The sequence below is a fragment of the Camponotus floridanus genome, unplaced genomic scaffold (genome assembly GCF_003227725.1).
Source record: "Camponotus floridanus strain SB8 unplaced genomic scaffold, Cflo_v7.5 scaffold50, whole genome shotgun sequence".
Classification (NCBI taxonomy): domain Eukaryota; kingdom Metazoa; phylum Arthropoda; class Insecta; order Hymenoptera; family Formicidae; genus Camponotus; species Camponotus floridanus.
This window is the reverse complement of record NW_020229659.1, coordinates 924,871-952,571: the sequence shown is the minus strand read 5'-3', so window position 1 is coordinate 952,571 and position 27,701 is coordinate 924,871. Positions and strand designations below refer to the sequence as shown.

The 27,701-nt window shown below is 35.2% G+C and overlaps 2 protein-coding genes across 2 annotated transcripts in view; one reads left to right on the top strand and one right to left on the bottom strand.

Annotated features, from left to right (window-relative positions):
* LOC105256801 (L-lactate dehydrogenase) overlaps positions 1–27,701 on the top strand; it is a 165,143-nt gene that overhangs the window by 6,151 nt on the left and 131,291 nt on the right. Inside the window, exons 4-5 of the mRNA XM_025412427.1 lie at positions 24,512–24,582; positions 24,949–24,996. The gene's annotated coding sequence lies outside the window, so the exon portion shown is untranslated. The remainder of the gene's footprint in view (positions 1–24,511; positions 24,583–24,948; positions 24,997–27,701) is intronic.
* LOC105256798 (TSC22 domain family protein 1) overlaps positions 464–27,701 on the bottom strand; it is a 74,081-nt gene continuing 46,843 nt past the window's right edge. Inside the window, exons 3-7 of the mRNA XM_011267034.3 lie at positions 11,834–11,936; positions 10,501–10,523; positions 5,441–5,599; positions 4,169–4,517; positions 464–3,709 (exon numbers count right to left, since the gene is read on the bottom strand). Coding sequence (XP_011265336.1) covers positions 3,301–3,709; positions 4,169–4,517; positions 5,441–5,599; positions 10,501–10,523; positions 11,834–11,936 — 1,043 coding nt within the window. The 3' untranslated portion in view covers positions 464–3,300. The remainder of the gene's footprint in view (positions 3,710–4,168; positions 4,518–5,440; positions 5,600–10,500; positions 10,524–11,833; positions 11,937–27,701) is intronic.

The window sequence follows — 27,701 nt, the reverse complement described above, 5'->3', positions numbered from 1 at the left end:
TTAATTATATAGCATATCCGCAGACAGAGAGAGAGGGAGTACTCTGTTGTATCCTTGTTTGTAGACATGTGCTACGTATTGTATATGCTGCGTCTTTGTTAATATACATATTTTTCATCATTTTGACAATTGCCATTATTTTCAATTTATTTTTTATTATAAAAATTATTATAAAATAATATAAAAATTTTTTTATTATAATATTTTTATTATATTTTATTATAATTTTTATTATAATAATTTTATTTTTTATTATAAAAATTATTATAAAAATATTTATTATAAAAATGATACTTCACGTTTCTTTAATTTATCAGAAATAATAATCAATAAATTATTAGAAATAAGAATTATGTACCAAGAAAGATTCTGGATATTAAGAATTTTTCCGAAAAATATACAAAAAGCACTGAAACGAATGCTATTTTTGTTATACAAAAGCAATTAAATAATCGTCTTTTCCAGTAAATAACTTTCACATTGCGCTATATAAAGTTTAAATATTTGCCAGTTAGTTACGTTTTACTTGATGAAAATTACAATAATGTTCAGTAATGCATTAGACATTCCCTCATTCGCATTTCTTTCGAAAGTTAGCGTGTTCTAAGTGGAAATTCGCAGAATCAAGTGGTTTCTAAAGCTATTTTCACGTATGTAAAGGTGTGCGCGTTTAGGTGAGCGCTCTCGCGTATCCCCCGAACATTGTGTCGGTCGGATGTAGGTGTGCGTGCGTGAGCAGGTGAGTTAAAGGTGAAAGACGTGAAACGCGCACGCGGGAGAATCCCGAGGCGAAGCGAGAGAACGCGTTTTCTCGGATTTGTGTCTCGGCGAGGGAACAATCGCTCCGTCCGAGAAGGTAATTAAGAGAACACGACGGCGACGATTAAACGATTCCTCGCCGAATTGAGCGAGACGAATTAATTCCGCCGTCGATCGGGAATCGCAGATAAACGATTGAAACTGACACGCCGCCGAGATCGAAACCTATTTAGCGCTCGAGTGATAATTCTTCGCGAGATAATTGCTCGCGAATTCGATTCGACGCGATTTTTCTATTACATATTTCACGTACGCAACCACTCGTATCCAATTTGAAATATTTCCCACAATTATACGCCGAGCTCGTGAGGATAATTTGTGATTATAGGCATTAAATTTTCATAATATTCTGTAATACGCCTTCTCCATACTTTGCTGAAAGAGAGGTTTGTTATGGTGAATAGTTGAAGACAAAATTCGAAGAATCAGACAACGAAGTCAACATTGCTGTAAAAATATTAGCACGCGATCTTTTAGCCACTGACAATACCATCTGAAATTGGTGAATTACACGCGCTATTTTTTATAGCGTATATTCCGCGGAGAATAAAAAATAGGAAATAAATACAATGAAATATCTGCAAAAGGTTTCGTGCGAGAGTAACATATTTGTTACTTCGTTGAACATCGTGGCCTGTCGATTATACGGCACGGAATTCTGCAATTTTCCGTAATCGAGGCACGCACGTGAAAACGAGATCTCATTTGCGGTAAATATGGAAGGATGTTGGAGAGTATCGCGCGCGGCCGCTTAGAGAAGGCGGACGGACGTAGCCGAGGGCGCTGACTGGCAGAGGCCGAACGTCAAATTACGAAGCACCTGCTTTTCAAAACGACTTTATTTCACTCGTAACGTGTAGGCATTTCGATTCCGCGGCTCCTCTTCCCGGTAACATCCATAGTTGCCTCGTGAACCGCGATTATATCCGGGATTAATCTTTTAATGCGTTGGAATCTCTTCAGATGCGCCCAAGTCGACTTTCTAACAGCGAAAGATTGAGATAAGATACAAATAGAAATTTATACGTTAAAACGAGGCTAATAATTATTTATTAATGAAAGGTTTTTTATCTCGCTCTTTTTATCTCGAATTTATTTTTTAGCCAATTGTCAAGTATTTATTACTTGTCGCGATTTCTCAATTTTCCGCTTTATTCTTAATTATTGTTTCTATTTCTCGTGCAGATTTTATCTGCAAATTTTTTACTTGAATGAAAAATTATCCACGCTAGATGCAATCTTATCGCATGAAAGGGTAATTTAAATAGATGTGTTTTATATGTCAATCATTCACGTAATACATGTTTGATATTTTTCCCCTTCGAGTGATATGAACGGTAGTAAAAATAATGGGAATCCATTTTCGTTCGCCAAATACTAGTTGACTCTTGCAGAAACGTCCGGACAGAATCAATTTATATCTGACATGTTACTGCTGATTGGAAAACCGCAACGCGTGATTCTTGGCGCGCGGTATCATTACGTTTTTGCGTCACGTGTACCAAGCGTCACGCCTGAACTGATGCCAGGTACTCGAAATATTCGCGTTCTCCGATGCAGCCACGATGCACCGAGCGTGAACATAAATTTATCACTATTCTAACAAGCGCAATCTCGTGCTTAGGCGCGGTTAACGGTTAACGGCGAGCATTTTTGTCAAAACTACCGATTTTGTCGATATCGCGAGGATATGGTGTTTAATCGTGTATTAATTCCTCCGGCACGATTTGCTGTGGTCACTTACCTGCCAACCGGTTTATCTTCCGCTTGTCTTTCGTTGAAAAAAAGTATCGAGACATTGAATACCTAGTATTTTATTAGCGTGCAAAAGCAGAGGGGAACGCGCCGCGCTGCCGATCGATTCGCGACGCTTGATTCGTCGATTCGCGCGTCGATTGTCTTAACAGGATCGCAAAGTGTGGCGACAAAGGAGCAAATGAAACGTTGCCGAGGGAGAAATCGATTTAATCCGGAACCGGTCCGCGATACATCCGCCGGTTAAATAACGCTCTTGCCAAACGCTTACCCGATCTTTTGAATTCTTCTTGTACGAGCAAACTTAAAACCGAGCACCGTGAAACATTGTCTTGAAGAAACTTTCGAGTCACGACGAGACAGTGACAAAAAATTTCACAGTCTTTTTATCTCTTCTGTGATTCGCTCGTTTTATTTCTATTTTTTAGTACAAGAATACAACTTCTCCTATTATCCTTGTAGCGCCGACAAGGTTAAATTATAAATATTAGGTGCGTTCAACTGAAACATTAGCACTAAGATTGTCCCATCCTAAACATTAGGATTAGGACCAAGATTGCCCCATAAAAAGTCTCACTATATTTTCAGTTGAACGTATATTATGTACTACTTAAAAATCCTTTTCTCACGCAGAATAAACGCACATCGGTGAAATTGTCTATTTTATAAATTTATATATATTTTATAAATTTTATCGCGAAGCCTACACATCGAAAGAAACGTCCCTTAAATATAATCCGAAGGCACTGTGTTCTCGTTGATCGCCGCGAGTCTAAATTGCGGGGCGTCCAGGTTCTGCGGATTCAGGTGCAGGTTCGTCGTCGCCGTCGTCGTCGCCGCGGACGACACTGCCGTCGCCGGCATCTGTTGATTTACCGAGTTGGAGCTGAGATCGCTGTAGTAGGCACTGCTGGGAGCGCTGCTCAACGTCGGTCCGTCCGGTTCAGCGTCGCTTCCGGTATACGCTGTATTTTGATAGGAGGGATGCTCGCTGTTCCTGCTACCGATCCTCAATTCCTGGTGATGATGATGATGGTTGTGATGATGGTGATGATGATGATGGTGCTGGTGCTGACCCGGCGGCACCGGCGTCGACGGCCCGTTCTCGTACATCTCGTAGTCCGGCTCTTGTATCCTGGAAGTAGCCGATAACGAGGCTCTCAATAACCGGCCACTCGATCGGGAATGCGCCATTAACATATGCATCGACCGTATCGATAACTGCCGATTACGCGGCGACGTGTGTTGGATGCGCGCGTGGTTACAACGCGTAATTAGCTGCCCTTAGAAGGCGTTGCCAGAACAAAACATTGAACTCGTTATCGATCTAGGAAGTCGGGGAGACGATAGATTATCGTTGCGTATCATTATCGACGTGCGTAATCATTATTTCCGCGGCCGCACAAATTTGATAATTGACTCAGGAATTAATTAATAAACCGCGCATTTCTCATATCTTCTTCGACAGCAATTTGATTATTAAATTATTAATGTCTAAAGTAATATAAAATATTACGTCTCCGTCAAACAATATTTTTTATTTAGCTTTTAAGAAGAATAATTATCGTAAAACTGAGTCTTGTACTTGATTTACCTTTTACTGTGTCGAGTGCGAAGTGTATCAGTTTGTAGCGAGCCGTCGCTGCCTCCGTAATGACGATGTAATCTGGCAGCGTCCAGCTCGTGATATTCGTCGTCCTGGGCGCCGGAAGTCGTACCGTACGTTGAGCTTCCTCTCATTTGTAACTGTAGATCGCTTGCGTAGCTTGCGGCTTGCGAGTCCAGTTCCGCGTACAGAGCCTCGTCGGTCTGCATGTGGGTGTAATGATTCTCGACCGGGAGATTCATCGCTCGTCGATGCTGAGGGAGAGAGAGCGGGGTCGTGACGACACCCGGGGTACCGCCGCCTCGTCGAGAGCCCAACCATGACCACACGTTGTGCCCTAAAGTTTGATTACATCAACTTCTGACTTGGGCTAATTAGTACAATTCCCTTACATAAGTAGACGATATGCGAGTAATGGAAAAAGCTCTTTGAAGATAGATGAAAAGGATTTTAGAAGATTATTTCATTAAAGAAAGAGAATAATTAAAGGGTTTAAAAGATAAAAATCTAGGAAAAGAAATTAAAAAACAAGGCAGGTGACCACAAGCATTGATGTACGATGCAAATATAAAAAGATTAACTAGTATATTAAATAATAATCATAATATTCAAGAGAAAATAATGAAAATCGCATAAAAATTACATAAAAATAAGCGCTTAATTTAAAAAATATAAAATAAATAAATAAAAAGATTAATTAGCATATTAAATAATTTTATATTTGCATCGTACATCAATGCTTGAGGTTACCTACCTTGATTTTTTAATTTCCTTTCCTATTGTTTCATTAATTAATCGTGAATATTCATAAATTTCTATTTCAGCTGAAAGAGGTTTAATTAATCAATGTAACTATTAGAAGCGTATATCCTCCTTTCGTTTTCTTCTAATGACTTTTTCAAAGTTCTCCATGTGTTCCGCTTAACATTATCTTATCGCGGGATTGTACAATCGTTTCGTAACATCGTGAAAGATCTTGCAGAGCTATCGACTAGTTGAAAACGCCGCTAAGAACAAGTTGCGAGATCCGGTTCTGTAAGCGCTCGATTTTCCTCGGCGAGCGAAATGAGACGTACAGTCAGCGAGGGACGTGCTACCGCGTTCGCGATCACAACAACACGTTGTAATGTGTTAAGAACACGCGAGTAACGAGCCGGTCATTTCTCAGCGATCTCTTCTCGACGACGCGTAATACGCATACGCATAAGAAGCGAGCTAGTGGTCGGGACAAGCGAGCGTCTCACAGGATGTAACACTTACCGGGGCTGGGCGCTACGTCGTGGTAAGGCGGTAATTTGTCTAATTCGAGAGGTGGCCGATCAGGTATGACGGCCACCCCGCCGCCGGCACCACCCGACCCTGCGGGTCCGCCAACGTCGGGCACGTTTGAATCTTCTACGCCGACCCCGCAGCAGCTCGCTGGAACAAAAATGAAGAGGGGCTCTCACACGTGTTCGTTGCTCCGGAAAAATTCGTTGGCGCGTCGCGAAGCGAAAATCGACGCTCCGATTTCGTGAGCTCGCGTTTCTCTCAGAAGAGGCATCATGGTCCTACGGAATCCGCTCGAATCTACAAGGGAATAGGTATGTTTCTCGCGCAGAAGCATATGAAGTGCCAGGTGAGGTCGGCCCCGAATCCCGATACGTTATATGTATACGTATATATGTTATATACAGCTTTACGCGGATATAAATACTGCCCCTCCCCGTGTCTATAGACGGCGACCCGGATCAGCGCATTATGACATGCGTCCGTGTACGAAAAAAACTTCTGTATAGGCTTCATTGTGAGCCTGTCATCGCAGCGTCACACGAGCTCTCATAGAATTGCGCCGAGGGTTAAAGCATACCAACAAGGGTGAGGCGGGTGATGGAATATATAGGGGAGAGAGGAAGAAGAGGACGAGAGGCGGAGAGTGAAAGAGGAGCGGAATAAGATCTCGAAATTTGAACATCACAAGCACCGCCGCGATGATAAGTAGGCTCATAAGAAGAAAAAAAAATGAGATTATAAGAATTCTCGTGAGCCCTTTACTTATTCCATTCTCGCCACGAAGACGTCCTATGATACGCACGTACGCGTGTCTCCTTCGTCCTACCGGATTCGAAGAGCTCGTCTGTCCTGAAAAGCGTGTCACTGGTTTGCCGGGAAACTGAGAACTTGTTCTCGTTCAATCGCATTGCTCTTTCGTAGTGCTTTTTGACATTTTTATTCGACGCGAGATAAAATTATTAATTTATTTTATTTATACTTCTTCGAGGGAAAAGTTACGATTGCAACATACGTTATATTTATAAAAAAACAGTTTATTTTTTTATTTTCTTGCACATTTTTCTGGAATTGTCTGTTGGTGCATTTTATATAATTTTTCTTTTGAATGTTCAAAATTTAAGCAAATATCTCGTTTTCGAAATAAGAATATGTCAAATAAAATTCGTGTTTCATCAAAAGCTTTTGCAATCGGGAGATTATTAATATGTAATAAATTATTTTTATATTATCAATATGACATATAAACTTCGTTGACTAATAAAATATAAAAAATTATAAAATAATTTTATGCTCAATCTGCGGAAACATACTCAAACAATGATGCTTTGAATCTTTAGCTTTTGATTGCGATATACTTTTGCACGATTACGAAGTTTAAATTTGAGTAATCGGTTCCGTTTCTTTTTCCAAACCGTCGCGTCATGTCACCTGCGGTCGAATTATTAGAACAAATAGGCAGAACATTAATTAGACGACACGTGAAAACCGTGGCGTTAAGGAACATGTCGTGACGACGGGGGGCAAATGTTATGCTCTTTCATCATGATCAGATAACTTAAAGGCGGAGAATTCACTTCCTGCCTTCTAATCTTCTTATGCCACGCGTAAGATCTCACACGATAGAAATTTAATATAATTTATTATCTAGACTTTATTATCTGGAGTTTAAATCATAGATATATTTACAATTTTCTCATTATTTAAACACGATGAATATTAAACATATGTTAATCATGATCCCACTTATTACATTTATTTATTATTTTTTAACGTTTCTTTTAAATTTGAAATTTTTCTCTTCAAATACATTTTAACAAAGAGTAGTTTGCTTATTTAATTAATCATATTTAATTCGTGCATTATTTATCCAGTCTTATATTCAATAAGTTTGTTATAATTGACTTGATATAAAATTATTATTTATATGATAAGAAAAATGCATCTGATTGTGCAATGGATGTAAAAATATATATATAAAATGCATGTTCCTGCGAGCACATCATGGTTTCTTAACATATTATACATCAAGACTGATCCGAAATATCGTTCCGGTTGATGCACGATGAAGCATTTAGTAAATTCGATTCACCTCTTCTACTCGACTTCCCGGTCATTGTATTCGCAAGATCGCACAGCAATCTAACGTGTATAGTATGGACCTCCGTTCTTTTTTGCGCGAAAGTAGCCTTTTGAGCCGTCCTTCCATTAACACGCTGCTCGCCCTGTAGCACTTAAAGCAATCTTTACCCGCACGGGAGGATGTACTATATTAACGAATTTTCATTAATTTATTTTTTGTTCAGAGGGATATTCAATTACACGTAATTTTATAAAATATCAGCATAATGAATTTTATGTTTCATGAGCTCTGTTCAGGTAAATTTTCAATTAGGATCTCTATTGATTCAAAAATTACGAAGTTAATAAGCTTTATAGCATTAAAGTTACATGCGAAATGTGAGATATTGTCAAAATTTAAAATATTCTTGAAATATTCTTTCTTAAAATCTCGTAGAGATGTAGGATCGATGCGCCTTGACTCAGTGTTTATAATTTAATTGATTTATGGATTTTACTAAAAGTATATAAAATCTTTGAATAATCGAAGATTAATTGATTTTTATTATAAAATATATACAATATAAGTTTTTCGCATGTTGTACATTTTATAATAAAGATCAATTAATATTAATATTAAATTGCTAATTCTTATTAGCTAGAAATTTACAATAATATATAACAACATATATCTTATTTAAAAGAAGATTTTTTTTAATTCATCTTATTATTATTTTGCGTAAATAACGTAAGAAAGTAAATTTTGAAAAATCTTTTTTTAAATAATATATATATTGTATTATATATTATTTTAAATTTTACTGGTTAATAAGAATAAACGATTTATTTAAAAAATACAATAATACTTATCTCAAGATAAAAATCCACTGCATCGCTGAAAAAGTTCCCTCTTCTACGTATTATTATACGATTAACCATTACTATTGTTTCAAACGGTAGCAATAAATCATCATTTTAATGTAATTGTATCTTGATCGTTTTGTGTGCCTCTCTTAGCAGTTATCCGTTCTAAAACCGGATTAGAGCTTGCCCCTGAGGCGAGAACGACGAAATTGCGCGTTCTTGCCGGCCGCAAATACAAATTGCATCACGGACCACCTTGGACGATTACCTTGATGCAAGATGGAAATTAGCAATATTATCGTTAACGAAAGATCTTATGCTTATGGTTTATTTATGACTAATTTGCAAAATTTCTAAATTATCTTTTCACTTACATTCTTCACGTCGCAAACAATACTTTTACGATACAATAAATTACAATATTATAAATATAGTCATAATCTAGAAAATATTAATTAATTTTTTTAAGTTTGTTTTGTTCTCTATTTTTTTAATAAGTTTAACAAATACATTTGTAATATGCTTTATGCATATATATTTCATTTTAGTACCAAACTAGAGTGGTGTCTTTTTAATTAATGAGCGATAATCGTGTCATTTTCTCAAGACTTTAGACTAAAATCGTTAAGAATTTAAGTGAAAATTATACCGCAAGACCGGTGGGATTACGTGGGATCTAATTCAAGAGGTTCAATGAAACGAGTGTCGGATAATTAATTCGGGTGACCTCTGCATCCCATGCGGTAGCACCCTGGCAACTCCTTCCTTTCCGCTCCCTCATCGTTTTTTTTACGTCTCGCCGACTCGCCGCCGCTGTTCGCTCGTCGATCGTATCATGCCGCGGGTGATTTTAAATCAGAAAGTTAATTAGACGCGTTTCGCTGTCTTTCATGTCGCTCGACTGTATCCTGTTCGTCGCGTCGCGTCACCCAGCTATCCCTTAAACGCGATACGAGGACGAACAACACACGAATGCGCGGTTTATATCGCCGTGAGGGGCTTGCATTATGCGAACTAATTAAACTCCAATCGATGCTGACACTACGATGTTGCTCTCCTTCTCTTTCGCGCCGACATGCATGCCCACATTCGTGCATAGGGTTCCCGAGGCGCCAGAGAGGCCCGCTTTTCGTTCAAGTCTTTTTACCGTCTGGAACTTCAGACAATCGTCGAGACTCCGATGACATTGTAAGTCAACACCGGACGTGTACCAAGACGAGGAAGTTATCCTTTAATAGAAGAGACAGCAAGATCGTGTCTCACGTTCTCGAAAGATCACGTTTATCGATCTGATTGCTGCTATTTTTTTACGAGAACTATATCGTAGAAAGTAAATTAGTATATCCATTTTTAGTAAATTTTAGTAAATTAGTATATCCTTCATTAAAGATTCAGATGAGAGATTGTCTTATAATTTTTTATATCATTGCGCTGTTTTGCATAATACTGTAGTGAGAATATCGTAAGGACCTTGCGAAATATGATGTTATAATATATCATTATATAATATATTTATTTATTTATTTTAAGAATTAAAATAATGTCGCATATCGTTGAATCATTTTATTGTAACATAATTTTCTTAAAAATGATTCTCATCTTTGCTATATTTTTTTTACGATTTAAAATTTACGACATGACAAAGAGGAACGTTTCTGAAAGTACCTTTTGTGGGATCTGTCATAAAAGATATCTGAGAGGGCATTATTGTGAATGTCATATATTAATGTATAATGAAGAAACGAGCGAATAAAAGAGTTCCGCGAGCCGGTAACTCAGTAGGGGACTCGGATAATTGGGAATCGTTTCGAACCTGACCTGTCAGCATCGCCACGAACCCGCCGCGTCGAACACGCTATGTTAATTCGACATAATTGGAGGACTAGTTCACGTTCCGATAGTAAATCTAGATTTCTCTTCATTCTAATCCAGTCTAATCGTAATCCTATGCTAAATAATCTTTGTAAATCCGATTGACATAATAATTAAAAAATGCGATCTTACTTATAAAAGTATAAATTAACTATAACAATTTATAATTCATCATTTTCGTTAAAAGAATAAGCGAAAAATACAATATAACATTAATATACTTGGAAGAAATATCATGATGAAATTTAGCTTACCTCTGCCACCAGCACTCTTTATCCTGTAACAAATCAAAATATGCATATGTTACATAAGATAAATCGTTATCTGTTATTTTATATAAATATAATAGCTTCTTTCTCTTTTAAAAATTTATTGTTTAAAAATTATGAAAATTATACGAGTATAATGGTATAAGAATTAAACATAAATGACTACTAATAAATAATTAACTTAGAGACGTGTATCCTAAATAATCACCATTTTTTTGAAATTATAAGTGAAGAAACATGCAGAGAGAGATTGGCAATCAAGTTTAATAAATCATTTTTCACGAACATCCTTCAGAGAGGAGAATGAGAAAGATTGCGATCACAAAATTCTCGTTTCCTGTCTACCCAAGAATTCTAATTAAGATCCGACTGCAATCATAATTCTTTTGTAATAGTGCATATGAGTACCATTTCTTCGCTCTTCCACTCTTTCTACATTCCGTTAGCCTATCACCAGCCGGGTTTATATTGAATTGATCTAGTTAGCAACCGTTGCATTCTCGTTCTTAGCATCGATAGGCTCACTTGATTACGTATCACCGATAAGTGATAATTTAAGAAAGTCGACTAAACGGCTGCAAGATGAAACCGCAATCGGTCGGTGCGGTGATCCGTATCGAACTGCTTCACCGCTTCTTCGTGAAACGTTCGAAGAGAGCATGCTCGTGAAGATTGAAAAGGATAATATTTATATACGAGACTTTCAATTTGGCCCAATCATTAAGCCCGATTAATTTTATTATTAAAAGTTTGGAAAGAGAAATTTTTCGAATAAAATGGAAGAACATAGGCAATAGATAGCATATAAATAAATAAATTATCAAAGATCGAGTAAAAAATTATAATAATTTAATAAAATAAACCATAAGTGATATAAACATATTAAGTACGATATAAATAGTTCAGAATAATAATAAAAATGTACGATACGGACATTTCTGGCTCTTGTTTTGAGCCTTCTACAGCGCAATAATATAACATAAAAAGTTACAAATAATAATGTGGTGTAAGACTAATAAAACATGATTAATAAAGAAAAGAGTAATGACACTTATCATTACACTTATGGTTTATTTTATTAAATTATTATAATTTTTACTCGATCTTTGATAATTTATTTATTTATATGCTCTCTATTGCCTATGTTCTTCCATTTTATTGTTAAATTTAAGAGAGCTTTTTTCAATATTTGAGAAATTTTTCGGGAATCGATTCTCTGTGTTGTACAAAGCAATCTTCCATCGTTCTTTTTCTATCCCTTACTTTAATGAAAAGATATGTGAGCGCATTTATGAAATGGAATTTATTATATACTAACCTTCGACAATGAAGGAGAGTCATCATCACTACAGCCCCGATACCGGCTGATACTAAGGATACTATCACTAGAGTCAGAACCCATCCAAGTTCTCCAGGAGCTTCTGTAAAAAAATTAGAAATTGTTAGTATAAATAAATATAAATATAACAGAATTTAAAGATAAATACAATTATAAGTATATAAATTAAGGATATTTAAATCGAGAAATTAATAAAATATGTACAATTTCTTAAAAATCAGAATTTTGCTGGCGTCACACAAATTCATTATTAATTTTATAAATATACTTTATAAATATATAAATACAATTAATTTAAAATTAGATATAATTAAAATTAATTTAATCGAAAAAAAACCAAGGAAAAATTAACAAATCCAAAGGCTTTTTTAAGATTTTTAGATTCCCGTGTTTCAACGATAATGAATATAGATATCATATCATCTGTTTTCGCCGAAATTATGACATTTAAAGAACGACTTTGTTTTTTATAGCTCCATCTCATTATCGTAATTTCTTTAGGCGGGTTCTTTACCAAGTATATATATGAACAATACGAGCATCGCGTATAAATCGGCTCTCGAGATCTTCGCGCGGGCGTCCCCAGTAATTGGCTCGCAGTCTCATCCGGCGCGTTCCGTTTCCGCGCAGCGGGACACCCGCAGCTTTATTAGGCGTCCTTCGCTATTATTTCTGCCGCACACCTACCGAAAGCACCTCTTCGTCCTTTACCTATCTCACTTATACCATTGGAATGGTTTCATCGCGCTGCGGCAGCTATCTCGCGCACCGCTCTTAACGAGACCTCAGATAATCGTCCGTGCGAACGTAATTAAGAGAATCGCACCGCAGGTTTACGGCGAGGGAACGGCGACGAGCAAGCGTATGATGGAGCTAATGAAGGTACTAGTAGATTCTTTTGTCGGTAGATCAATCAGAAGATCGTTTCCCGAGTGTAATCGACCTTTCAATTGATTCATGGTCGACCGCTCATCATTTTCCGTGACCTATGCTTCAAGCTTCGAGTACTTGCGCCATTGCTGAATGATTCCTTGTCGGTTCTCTGCTCAGCTGTTTGCATCGCGAGCTGGTTTTCGCGCTCATTAGTCGGATTCGTCGTGTTATCGTCAAATATCTTAAGCTCGCACGGAATAATTCTGATCTGTTCTTATTCAAGGTCTTAATCGCGATGACTCTCCCCACGGACGGACGCGTGTTTAAACGTTAAAATGGAGATTAGCAGCGGGCGCTCTGGAGTTACGAACGAGAAAACGGGATAATTAGATCCCGCTGATCGCGAGATTATTCGCGAAAAAGACTCTTAATGCGCGTTTCAATTGCAACTACGTCCGCTCTTTGCTCGCAGCAGCAACATTAATCGCACGCAGTCTTCGAATTCCGTCCAAGCAGCGCTTTTATTTGAGAACCTTCCTAAGTACGCTCGTTCGGAGAGGTAGATTCATTACTCCCTTGTCACGCGGTGCTCTTCATGCCGTCGGTTTACCTACGCATACGTGGGTTTATATGTACTTCAAGTTGTCGACACCGCAATCGCTCAGAGTCTGGTCAGAGAGCTTGGAAAAGGGACATCAAAGGGAAAGGAAGTTGTTCAAGGGTGAAGAAGCCGCCCGTGATCGAGAACTGGTACTCGACTCTGCATACGAATGCACCGTTAATGTTGCTTCTTCATCATTGTAAGGCAATCCAGGTAGCGATACAGGGCTTGACAGCGACTTTTCGACGCTTCAAACTACTAATTTTTTGTTTTTATATAACTAAATACAACTAGAAAGTATTAAAAAAAGGGGATCCGTCCCCTACTTTTACATAATTCATATTTTTTTGAAGAAGATATCCCTAAATGAAAATTTATTTTGCCAAATTATATCCCAGCAAAAAAAAAATAAAATATTAGCTTCAAAAATAAACAAACAACTAATATCTTGAAACTAATTATTTTCAAAGATCTCCAATAAAAATCGTAAGCAAATGGTTAAAGGAGACATTCCCTGTTTAATGCATAATTTCAAAAAATTAAAGGTATTTCTAAATTCCTTCTTATAAATAAAAAGTTGAAAGGAAATCGCAGTGAGAATAGGGAAAGGGAAAAAACTGTTCATGTTAACATGTCGACATATAGCTTTAAATTAAAGACAACAAGTTGTATGGATATAACCGAAAAGCGAAAGAGAGAAAAGAGAGAGAGAGAGAAGACAAGACGCCCGTCTATCAGCGTCACGTTCCTGACGTGAACACAACAGCGTGCACGTTGCAGTTGATAACGCTTACAAGAGAGTTATCAATCATCTCGCGCTGAGATTGACCACCTAGACCAATGCGTGTTAATGTCGGTCAGCGTGCGCGAGTACCCTGTTACAGTTATCTCGGTAAATTGTTTTGATCTTTGCACAACAAGCCAAGCTAGTTAGGTAGTCTCTTCAACCTGCATGTCGGAGTTAATAACCTTTTGCAAGACTTCTCTGTCTCATTAGCAACTAAAATTTAGTTACTACTAGAAGCTATATTTAATTAAATATATTACATGCCACATTCTTATTCATCTAATCTATTATATTTTATTAAATATATTTTTTTATAGAAAAAAATAATTTTAGAAAATAATTGTATAAATAATGTGCGAAATTTTTAATAGCTTTAAAAATTGCTAAGAGATTATGTAAATCTCGAACGATTTCTATAAATAATTTATCACCTTGTTACTTTGTTAAAATGTATCTAATTTCAGAACATTTTGTTTGTCTAATCAGATACACATTAAATACGAATGTACAGGTGTAATCGCGCTTATCCAGAATTATGATTGTATAAGACGTGATTCAGATTTTACTTTCTTTGAAGAAAGCACGATAAATCATTGTTTCCATGATCGATTAATTGTTTTAGTTGACCACAATGTCTACTTCATTTCTCACCATATATTATCTACGATCGCGATTCAATCTACAATGGCAATTTAGTACATGCCTTGTTTTATCATTTTACATTATTCATAGTTATATCAGTTAAAAGCTATACATGTATAATTATTTTTTGCAATATTTTTATAAAATATTGATTCTGTATGTACATCAAATTTATTCTTACGAAATATTAGTAAGTATTTTAGATTTGATTTCATAGTACAAATCCAATTTTATTGAAAAAAATAATATCAATGTTTAAAGATGAAAAAATGATAAAAAATTTAAATAAATTTTAATAATTTTAAAAATATTATACTTTGTAATGGATAATGAGAAATATAATTGAACACATTTTATTTTTATGATTAATAATTATTGCTTATGTTAATCCATTGTACTTTTGAAGTGAAAAGAATATGAATAGTGATAAATTTAGAATTATATTGTCATAAATGGTGTAATCTCATAACTTCATGTGCCAATACCTGTATTAAGTTGCTCGATTAATTTTAGAGAACTTCGTCATATAGATATTTATATAGATATAGTCATATAGATATTTTATATACATATATGGAATCTATAACTTTGTATACCTTTAAAAAAATAATCAGTAACTGGTAAAACTGTTTCAATATACCAATTATTTTTCTTAAGAATATTTAAACGAATTAATAACAAAAATGGTTAATGAATGTGTCACGATATTTTTCCTACAATAACGTAAAAGCTCATATGCGGAATCGACAAGCTTCGTCGGTAAATTAATTCTCCACCATTATGTATTCCATGACCATCCTCGCATATCGTTTTAAGGTCTCTCGAGATTTTGTTGAAATTACTTTTTCCTCCGTTGAATATTTTTCTAGACTACGTCAGTAGTGTGCCTACATCGTTACATTGATCACATCGTATGTAATACATATTCTCGTATGTATTCATCTCTCGCGCGAATTCTCTTTTTACTGGTCTCGCCAGTCGAGAGATCGTTGCGCGATCCATTTCGACAGGTGGTCCAGAGCCCGCCTCGTATTTCAGGATTCCGGACTCTAATTACGGGCTCGCGCGAATAACCGGACACTCCTTCTCTCTCGCTCTCCCTTTCCTCGCGACTCGGGCCGAGATCTAATTTTCGATCCATGGGGGGTCAATACGTGGGATGCCAGACCACTGCATGTTGCAATATTACTACACACTCGTTTTTACACGTGTTCGCTGCCACCGCCAAAGTTCGCGCGATCACGCGACAGTTTGTCCCTATGGTTCGACATAAATTACGCATGATCTTGTTTTACACGGTTTTTATGTCGATTTGGCAAAATTGGAGTATGGTTTGCGTCGCGATTATTAAAAATTTATTGCACGATTTATATGTGGGCATTCGTGTTTATTTAATCATCGCGGCTCATTACATCGCTTGATTTACTCGTTTTGTAGACGTTCTGGTTTCCAATTTATCGACGAAAGGATTCGGATACAGATCTGTGTAGGTGCACTTCCAATTTGGGATCTTGGTAAAAGAACTCATGTGTTTAATCAAGTAAGATGGCACTTTGTGCGATCATTATGCAAATAAGCAATTACTTGTTCGTAGGTATACGCACGAAGATTGCCGGTTTTAGGCGCTGTAGCTCGTTTAAGAGGCTCTCGATCGATGAGCCGAGCGTGTTCAATGACATGCATGAGTACGAGATATTTTACTCTAATTATATACCATGTTCCCGAGTTGTTATATCTCGTAAGAGTTGCGATCGCGATGAACACGTCGATGTGACAATGTATAAAATCCTGCATATATCAGTCTTCAGGTATATAAACGTATATAAAAGAGAATTAGCGTGACTTTTAAAATATAAACAATAAAATACTAATGAAAAATATCTAAAATATTTATTTAAAATTAGCATACATTAGTTTGATGAACTCAATGTTTTTAAAATATATCATAAAATTATTTTTTAGCAGAATCATACAAATCAACTAATGACTTTTTGGCTATTCGTTATAAAAAATATACATAAACGATTGTCTGCTTATCAATGCATTGGTCTAATAAAATTAAATATAATTTAATTATATGTATATCTGTTTAATACGAAGATAATTTAACTTATTCGTATAAAGTAGAAGAATACAAGGATTTTATTTATAGAATATATATAATGCTACAGAAAATTACTATTCAAATTACTATTTTTATTTAAAAAGAAAAAAAAGGTTTTTGTAGATGGAATGATTTATTATTAGATCCATTGTCAGATTTCTAAATTTATCGATCAATCTGATGTCTGAAAATTGCTACAATTTTTAAATCAAACGATTAAAAATCTGAATTTTTATATAATTATGGCTAACAATCGGTTGATGACGAAATAACAATTTACATTTATTTATAAAATATAGCATACGAACCAAGAATAAAAGCCAGACAGACGAATATTTGACATGGTCAATTTGAATGGCAAGCAAGCAATGGCAATATTCTTTCGGTCTCTCTGCATCGTGAAATTATGCTGCGACTTAAATATGTATAATTACAGTGAGTTGTCATTACCTTTGCCCGAGGACTTCCTCTATCCTTGTGCGCCTTGCAACTTAAACGCCCTTCGACTGCGTCGAAGTAATTAAAAATTTACCTTAATTACATTCTTTCCACGATAAATATGCATCTCTCGAGCATCAACCGAAAAATTGCGTCTCTTAATATGTCAATATTTGTTTCGGGTGTTATTAACGTCTTCCGGTGACATCATTTTTGTGAATTATTGCGTGTAATGTCTTTCGCTCAATTAACATCGGATGTAAATTGCAAGCAAGTTCTGCTGTGCAAAAATCTGCTGTAATAACGCGTGTTTATTTTTTAATATTTTATTGACGAATATTTATTAGAAAATTGTATTTCTTAGATTCTCTCTCGCAATCCTCAATAGAGACTAATACTCAATATTCAATTATGATAATTCTCAGTTAAATGACGGGAAACTCGAAATAATTAAGAAACTAGCTACCTAGCTATTGAAGTAATAGCCAGAACATTATCTGGCTAAATTAGATTCGATGCTTGGCCAATATTCTCGACTAGATTCGACTGCTAATTTTTGATAGTATATAATTATCCGAATGAGCTGGATTTCATAATCAGAGACAAGATAAAAGCCAAGAATGTCTTCTTCCCGACATTGCTTTTATTTGATTGAAGCAAGAAATTCATATTGCTTATTTAAACTTATTATCTATTTTACAATTACAAAGAATATATTAATTTATTAGATAACTTCTGATATAAAGTAAATGTTTTATTTTGTATTTTATTACTGTTTTTCTTCGATGCTATCACATCATTTATATCATCTATCATGAATTACACGCATTTTTTGTCTCTCAAGAATAGATTGTCATTGAGAGATTGGCAAAATAATTAAGCGCTCGCATGTCTGTGGTATTACAGTATGTTTTGCGCCCACGATTCATCGGATTTTGAAGTTAGCTAATTTGGAAGGTGGATTTTATATAACGTAAACATAGAAACGTAAAAATATATATATGTTGTTCATTAATCATCATCAAAGAACGATTCGGCAACGGGACTCGCGTGAGGTTTCGCGTTTTGAAAGACAGACATGCGTACAAAAATGACATTGTGATGAGCTATATCTTCTTTCTTATCTTTCTTACGTAATGAAAGAAGTTGCTAAAAACTGCGGTCCAACATTCGCGATGGCAATTCATTGAACTTCTCGTTTTTATTCTCAAAAACAGTCGTTATTCATTACAACACGAGACTTTATTTTTCACATCACTACTCAAGAATGCATCGAGTGTTTAAGCTGCTAACGGCTGTCATTAAGCCCCATCTCTTTTACCATCGAAAGATCCACGATGAATTTGAATCATTTTTTTTCATTATACGAGAAATCGTGTGTAGATAAATGAAGACATATTCGACGAATTTCGATAACATTTTTCATTTTATTAATGTATTCGATGGACTTGTTTTGAACAACTCTCTCTGTCGTGTAAAAATTACCACGAATGGTGAGATATAATCGTTAATTCATTCGTTGACATTAAACAAGCCATTCCAAAATGTTATTTATAATACATTAAGCAAGATTATAAATAAATCACACGTACATATACCTGCATCCATCCATGTGCGTGCAATTATATATTAATTATATATGTAATAAGTTTATAACTGCAAGATTTCTGTTATAGATTTTATAAAATCTACAATAATTACTTTTTTTATTTGAAAAATTGACTTAATTTTTAAATATTTAAGTTATCATTTTTCAGTTTATTCTATAATATTTTTTTATGTTATTATAATATTTATTATATTTTTTTTATTGTTATTAATTGCACTTTCTCTCATAAGAAATTGTGTTTGATATTTGTTCCTTTTACTACCGACTTTTAAAAAATTCTCCAGACTATTATTCTGAAAATATTTAATCGCAGAATAAATTTCTTATAATTCAGGCTTTTTCGATAGAGATACAACATTGGGAAAATAAAATTCTAGTGGACAATATAGACATCACGTTTATTATCTTCTAGAGAAGTAAAAAATGGAAACAAAATATAATTTAGACGGATCAAATAAGACATAAGCAAGTCTGTGGTTTACCACAAAACCGGCAGATTGGCAAGTCAATGCCGTATTTCCTAGTATTCATAGAACGGTATCGTCGATAAATATGTCGTTAATAATACAATAATAATAATTTATCTGACGCACACGTCAAGATGCATCGGGAGTTATTTTTCTTGCTAGAATAGCATTATGCATATATGTACAAAATGTTTATTAATCCTCTTTCATCTATGAATTTACGATTCGTTGGCTGTATCGATGGATTCTTTGACCGATTAGAGTCAATTTAGTGAAGATCTAATCGCATTGTATTTTTTTTTCATAATTTCTGAATTCAACCGTAAGAGCATATTTATAATTAATTTTTATAATTAATATGCAAATTATAATTTCGTTTAAGTAGAAATAATTCGAAATCAGACGAATAATAACGTACTGCGCTGTCCTTGTTCTTAAAGCTCAATTTACATACAAATTATCTCGAGTCTTTTTAATTACTTATAATTAAAAAAATTTATGTCTTAATATTTCTGACAGAAGAGACAACTCTAAATTGGTCGTTAAATTCGCAACATAGATGCATCAGAACGAATTGCTTAAAACTCGAGACATTGTATATGTCAGATGGCAAACATCGTGGTAATAATTGAGCCGTCGTCCTCCATCGTTGCCATCGTCATCGCAATTTTAATCGGTCTCTCGCTTTAAGCTCCGTGGGCGAAATACTTGACCAGTCCTGGTTTCATACATGCGGGTCTTATCTGTCCATTTTGTTTACCTCGCGGTACTTTTTGCCGATTCCCGCTTTTGCCATTCCTTACATCCACTATTTGTTACATCTTAATGCTTCACCAGGCTGCGCACGTATTTTTGCTCTTAATTGCACTCTTTATATCTGTCTGGAAATAGTTTGAAAGAATGACCGTCATAAATTGACCTCGAAAAAAAAACACACAAGATTGTGTCCACGAAAATTATGTGAAAAACGCTGTTTATTTTAGTAAACAAAATTTTCTAGATATAACACAACTATGATTCATGCAAATTATCATGTACAAACTTAGTGTTAATGAATCAAAGATAATTTAAATAATAAGGAAGAAATCTTTTTTATTTAAATCCCTCTTTCAAGCTACTGAAAAAATGGTTTTTATGTATCATATGTTTCGCAGATAATTTTTGTCATAATTAAATAAAATTAATATACATAAAAGCATACAGATTTTTTAAATATATAATCATATAAATATAAATAATATATATATATATATATATATATATATATATATATATAGAAAGAGAGAGAGAGCACATTTTTATTTCTTTAAGACTTATTAATCAAATTATTGATTTTTTTCGATATATTAAAATTAACATTGATTCACAGACTAAGAATTAATAATGTTAAATTTATTAATTGCTCAAAAGATTTTGATAAATGTGGAATATAATGGAAAATAAATTAGATACAGCGCGAGAAACAGTATAATGGTATCTGTCGCGATCCTCTGCGTTGCAGCAAGAATACTTTTTCATCGTTATAGCGTTCGCGCATCCTATATATGGTGATACTAAATCTCGCGTGGTTATTCGAGAAATTAGTCGGTCGGATGCTCGTAAATAAAACCGGCGTGACTAAAGATTTTAAAAGCGTCGTTTGGAAGGTTGTCTCGTCTACCTGATGGCTCAATATACCTGCGGCTTCATAGAATTCATTATATATTCACGTCTCTTTCCACATTTGCTCGCTACTGAAATAGACATATAAAGTAAAGCTGATAAGAGATACTTTACCATAAATGTACATAAATGCAGCGGGGCTTTCAGCCATCGTATCAATTTAATAGATGTCATTATCTTTATTACTACTTCGTCGCTGCTAATTCGCGAGGCGCACATTTACATATATGTATATAAATAAAAAGCAAATTAATCTCTCTCTCTCTCTCTCTCTAAATATAGATATATTGTATCAAAAGATTTCACAATTTTTCATTCTATCAACAACGCGGCGCCATAAAAAAATGAATGAAATGAATCCAGTAATAATTAAAATGAAAAACCGGTAACGATTGAGGTTTTAAACGCGATGAATTTAACCCAACCGCAAATCATTTTTATTTGACCTTTACGAGCTTTTGAGAGCCCAGGTACAAGTGCGAGAACGTTAGAAGGATTAAGAACAGACGCCTCTTCGCGTAGAACCAACACTGAATGTCAGAAGAATATTTAATTCCAATGCTTCGATCATAAGCATCGCTTGTAAACAGATCGTATTTCAAACTAACAAACGTCTTGTCAATATTTTCTTCCATCTCCATCATCACCAAACTTCTTTCCTGTACTCGCCCAAGGCTCGCTAAATTAATACAAATGTATTATTCATTCATTAACGTATACAATTTATATTAATATGAGAAATTGTTGCATCTTTAAATATATATTTGGATATAATTTTACATCCTATTTGTATATGTATGAAAAGTAATGCATGTAGGAACGATATACATATTGAAAAAAATTAATATACGAATTTTAAATTAATTATTTTATTCATTAATTTAATTTCTACTCATACTGGAATGATATTAAAATTGAGAAATAATCTATTTTAATGTCAGTCTCTTCTAAAATTGTATCACATTAATATTAGGCAGTTTTTTCGATTTTTTTAAGAATGTTTCACACTGCTCAATAATTGTATTATTGCCATAGATTGTAATCCCTTACGGTAGTGAGAACGAAAAATCAATTACAGCTTTGAACATAGCGTGCGTGCTAGATGCACACGTCTCTCCTGGGCACATCGTAATTCACACCGCAAGACTTTCACCGTTAATCGTTCATCGACTTTCGAACTCTCGTGTAAAAGATACGCGACGTGTACCGTACTTCGATAATGGCTCGTAAATCATTTCGTTCCTCTCCCTAGGATGCGCGACTTACACACACACGTTGCCTGATTATTTCTAACAATATATACATATAGACGTTTCCGACATCCCTCTAATTTAGTTAACGACAGTGACGAACTAATACAAGATTTTAAAAAAAGAAGATCATGATAGATGGATAGTGAGAAAAATCGCGTTCGTGTTCGTTCACATCCTACGTCGCGTTAACTAATCGACATCCTGAATATGCATAAGAAATGAGCCAGCAAATTATGCTTCATGTCTTAGAAATGTTCGGATCGGTGCTACGTCCGCACACATGCTCGCGATCAAGGGGATTCGCACGTGGTCGTGTGATGACATTTCGGATTAAGAGAACCGCTGAATTATTCATTCGACCTAACGACGTGCGAAATATAAGCAATTCTGAGCCTGAACGCATTACGTCACTCTAATCCGATGGTCAATGTCTACCGAGGCTAATGAAAGAAGAGAGAGAGACACGCTGTTATTACGTCGTCATTCACTCGGACGAATGCGACGAATGGTTTAGGTAGAGAGCTCGATAGGATTCAATATGCCTTTCTTGCGTCATTCGACCCTTCTTAGTCTTGTTATCTGCGACCTATAATCGAGATAAAGCCGTACAAGTTCGGATCCACGAGTCGTGATCGAAAATCGTATGGGGTGTATGTGGCGTGTCTCGGATCGATACTCGGAGAGATGGCGAAGGGAAAGAACGCCGGGAATAAAGAATAGTCGAGAACAGATCCATCACCAGGTGAACGATCGACCGGTCGAGTTATCCGTCATCCCATCTAGGTTCACCAGCCGCCGATACTCCTCCACATCCGTCTCTCTCTTCGTTCGTCTGTCCGGTAAAGGTGTGGCCGGCGAGACAAACGGGCTGACAGTCAGACAGTCGGTTGTCTTTCCACGTGTACATATACGCGTGCACGCCTCATCTCCAATTCTCCTTTTCTCTTTCTTTTCCCATCTCGTCTTCAACGTGCACGATAAAAAGACCGCGGCGGCTTCCTGAAAGCATTTAATTGCCGGCCTGGCACGCGATCAAATATCAATTATCAACACTTTACGGAGCCGCTCGTCGCGGAGCGAGAGCTCTTAAGTTCAACTTCGTCATCGGGCCGTGCGGATTAAATCGCTCTTATTTAAGCGAAACGGCTCAACTCGCCGAGTTGATTGATCATCGATGTTCTCTCATTTTCGAATCATTAGTTGTGCATTTTTCTTAATGGTCCGCTCTCAGAGAGTATTGTTCGCTTAATCCAATGCTGCCGTCGAATAAATCGCGTCATCTTAGATAATAATTTTACGATTACCTGGCCTCGAAGAAAATAATTACTATACGCAAGACGAGTTTCTTATTAAAATTTCAATTTAGTTAATCTCTGAGAAACATTTTTTATGTTAGTGAAAAATTCTTCTGAAAAGACAAAATTTCATCTCGAATGAGAAATTATACGTCACGTATTATCTGTTTAAATCGAGATAAAGGGTAGCTCGGTGATTGCGTGGAGATGCAATGATAGGAATGATACAGATAGATAAACGAGATAGATACACGGAAGAGATTTCCAGCCACGTTAGGCTCTGTAAAGATCGATAATGACGCGTTTATCCAGACAATCTCAATTTGACATTGTCCTTTGTGCGTAGCGAATGTCGCATTTAACCGCGAGATTACCCAACGCCGCATTCAGCGATTGCATCGATCGATCTCATTGTCAGATCTGAAATCTGCCTTTCGAGGTGAGTGTGATCGCGCCTTGATTGGCAGCTCTCCGAAGAGATCGGTGCCGACGCAATGGACGAGCCGAAGCACTTCCCCGGAGGCGTAAAACGGTACCGAATACGCTGCACGATGCAATCCACAGTCATGATGATTATATAATATCAGAAACAATGATAGTAATCGCGATAGGAGCAAGAGTACCATATCGATAATTACATAATTATGTAAGACATCTCAATAAAATCGAGATGAATATCTACTTATTTTCGACAAACGTTAGATGTTTCGTACTGTATTATTTGAAACACAATTATATGCAAATGTACTAATTCTTACTATTTTTATTACTATTGTTGCTATTTCTTTTTAATTTGCAAAATTATTTCTTTTATTTCCTCTTATTATTTTTCTATATACATCGAATATAAAGTTCAATGTGTGCAATAATTTTTTAAAATATTAAATTTGCTGCTGTAATTAAAGTCTATTATTTGTTTATTACAGATCAACTCTAATAATCTGGAAGGAGGAGGAGGTCTAGGAGAGACATCGGGCGCCAACAGAGCAATCCTACGGTAAATAATTCATGATTTATATAATAATTATTTATTAATTAATTGCGCACTTAAATTAAGCGATTAATCGTATAATTTAATTTTTTTATTTACATTAATAATAAAACAAGAGAAAATTAAAGAAAAAAATTACAAAAGCTATAATCTTGTAAAAGTTTCTATTTTTAGAGAATGATAATACAGTTTATAATTATAATATAATTATAACTTTTATATAGAGTTATTAGAGAATTGTTAAAATAATTTATTTTTAATTTGCAAAATTATTTTTTTATCTGCTTATTTTTTTTCATATACATCGAATATAAAATTCAATAATTTTTAAAATATTAATTATTTAATTAATATTTTATTTGTCTTTTGCAGATCAACCTTGACAATCTGATTGTGAGAGGAGGAGGTAGTCTAGAAGGGGTATGTTAAATGATATATTTAAATAATTCTTTAAAAAATAATATAAATATAAATATATATTTTTAAGTAATGTAAATATATATTTAGTATATATTTTAAATATCACAAAGATCAAAAAAGCCGATTTCGTCGGAACGTTGGAAACACGTCAGTGAATTCAATATTTCTTCAATATTTATGCAGGATATTAATATGTAAATATGTACAAATGATGTAACTGATAATTTGTTATCGTGTATCATGTAATGTTTAATCCCGTGAGCAGTATTTTTGGCATATTAATAGCATCCGCGTGCATTAATAAGCAAGAAATTTCCTTTGGAGAACCAGTCAGAGCTATTCCCAGTGGCTGTTCGTGAGAAATACTCTATGCTTACACAGGCAGAGCTTAGTTAACGGAATCGTTCGCTCGTTCATTCCAACATCAACCCTGAACTCAAGAAACCCGCTCGAAGGCACTTGGTACACGTCAACGTCAAGTTTGTACCTACGCCGGGTAAAAGTGTAAGAATAGAATCGAATGGATAGGTTCTTCTCTGCGGCTCGTTGTCGAGAAGGAGCAGAGAGCACAGAAAGACAGAGAGCGAAAAGGAGAGAAGAGTACTTCGCGAGTTGTATGGTTGGTAGGTCTTTAAAAACCTTTAAGAGGCATGCGCGTTATCGTTAATAGCGTGCGAGAAGAGGCCTACGAGGAAAACAAAGACGCCATTGTCGCGTTTATGGAACTTGACGTTATGGTCACGATATAATCGATAAGTCATAATTTGATGACTCTATTTCTTAAAATCAATAGTCTAAATCATAAGTGTCATCATCTCGACTTTACTTGTAGAATCATCTTTATTTTAGGAGTATTATATTTATTTTTTGAGATACAAAAAATAAATTAACAAAAATTATCATCAATATAAAAAAGATAAATATTATAAAATATATACGAATATATATTTATATTTTTATAATTTTTATAATATCCTCAGGGTTATCTTAATACGTTCGAGAGGAAATGATTACCTCGTCGAATCCAGTTTGAATAAAATTGGGACATAAGAAAATAAAAAAATACATATTTTATATAATATCTCGCTTTTATTTTTGCTGATAATAATTATCGTTAATTTATTTTAATTTCTCAATTTGTATCTCAAATATGTATATTTCCAAGAGTGATTCTAAAAAGAATGAGTCAGATAAAGTCGAGAAATGATGCTTATGGTTTGGACTATTGACTTTAAGAAATAGAGTCATCAAGTTACGGCTCATCTTAATTATTAAATGAGGAGTCAAAGAAAGCGCGCAAAGATCCTCTCTTCCCGGTTTTTTCTTTTGATTTCTATACTTCTGGGTGGTTCGTATAAAATTCCTCGAAAACATTCCTTGAACGTGCAGGAGGTCGACGGCTTTGGCCGCAATCGGGGTGGGAAAAGTTGGTCTCTGCGGGTTACCTCTGAGTTCGTCGAATTTCTTGACTCACGTCGATTGCCGCGGATACGGCGGTACCTACGGCGTCTTAGAGATACGTGACGGCTGTTAACATCTTCTTTCGTTCTCTCTCAACCCTACTCCCACGTGAAACAAAATGAAGGAGGAAAAGGACAATAAATAACGGCTGCTTCTGGCGACGCTGATCGCGCCTTCTAGCATTCCTAAATGAAACGCGGTGCCATCGGCAGGTGAGACGCGGATATTTCCGGTACCGCGTCGCATTTCGTGTCGCCGAGATAAGATGACTATGTTCGGCATAGTTTGGTAAGTGCCGTAGATAAGGGTGTCTCGTCGAAACGACTTCGGTGCGTTACGTCGTCTTCACCTAATCGGTCCAAGTTGTAATCTTAATTATGTCCAAATGTCGTTGGAAAATATATGGTGAATATATCAATAGCCAAGCTTACAGTTCAGTTTAGAAAAGGTCTTTGAAAGAAATTCGGACGTAAGATACGCGATTATCAAGGCTTTAGAACGAGGGAATGGCTTTTATAACGACTATCTTGGATAAAAATAAAAGCATTTTTCTGCACGTCCCCTTGTTATCTTCACTGTTTTGTTCATCTTAAGCTCCAAGTATTCGAACGTATGATTAATTCTAGTGCCTTTCATAATTTATACCAGAATTAATATAATAAAGATAATTAAATAAATATAATTAGTATAATTAATTAATATAATATATAAATATACATACATATAATACGTATTATTGTCTGACCATTATTTTCTCATCAGGTGTCATTTTCATAAAATCAAAGTACGTAATTTATAAAAATAATTAATAAATAAAAATTTTACTTAATAAAATAATTTATAAAAATAATTAATTAATAAAAATAATAAATACATAATATATAATAAAATTCTCTAAATATAAGAACAGAATACGGAGTTTGTTACTTAAATTTGGGACGGTATTCCCATTTTATTCCCGTTATATCATACATTTTGTCGCGAAGTGCCGAAAAGAAGTTGCGACAACGGACTTAATAATAACGCGAATCGTGTAATCACACGATGTAATCAAGCGGCCGATGAGATATCTCAGGCTAAATGAAATGTCATAAACTCGACTCGCGGCTTTAATGAAAACGTTGGCGCACCAATCTCACCACGAGACTCACTAATTACTGTGTCCTGGCGATTGTCGGGATTAAGCCGCGGCACGTAGATTACGACAGCTTCCTAGTCGTGATTAATACGCGTCATTACAAAAT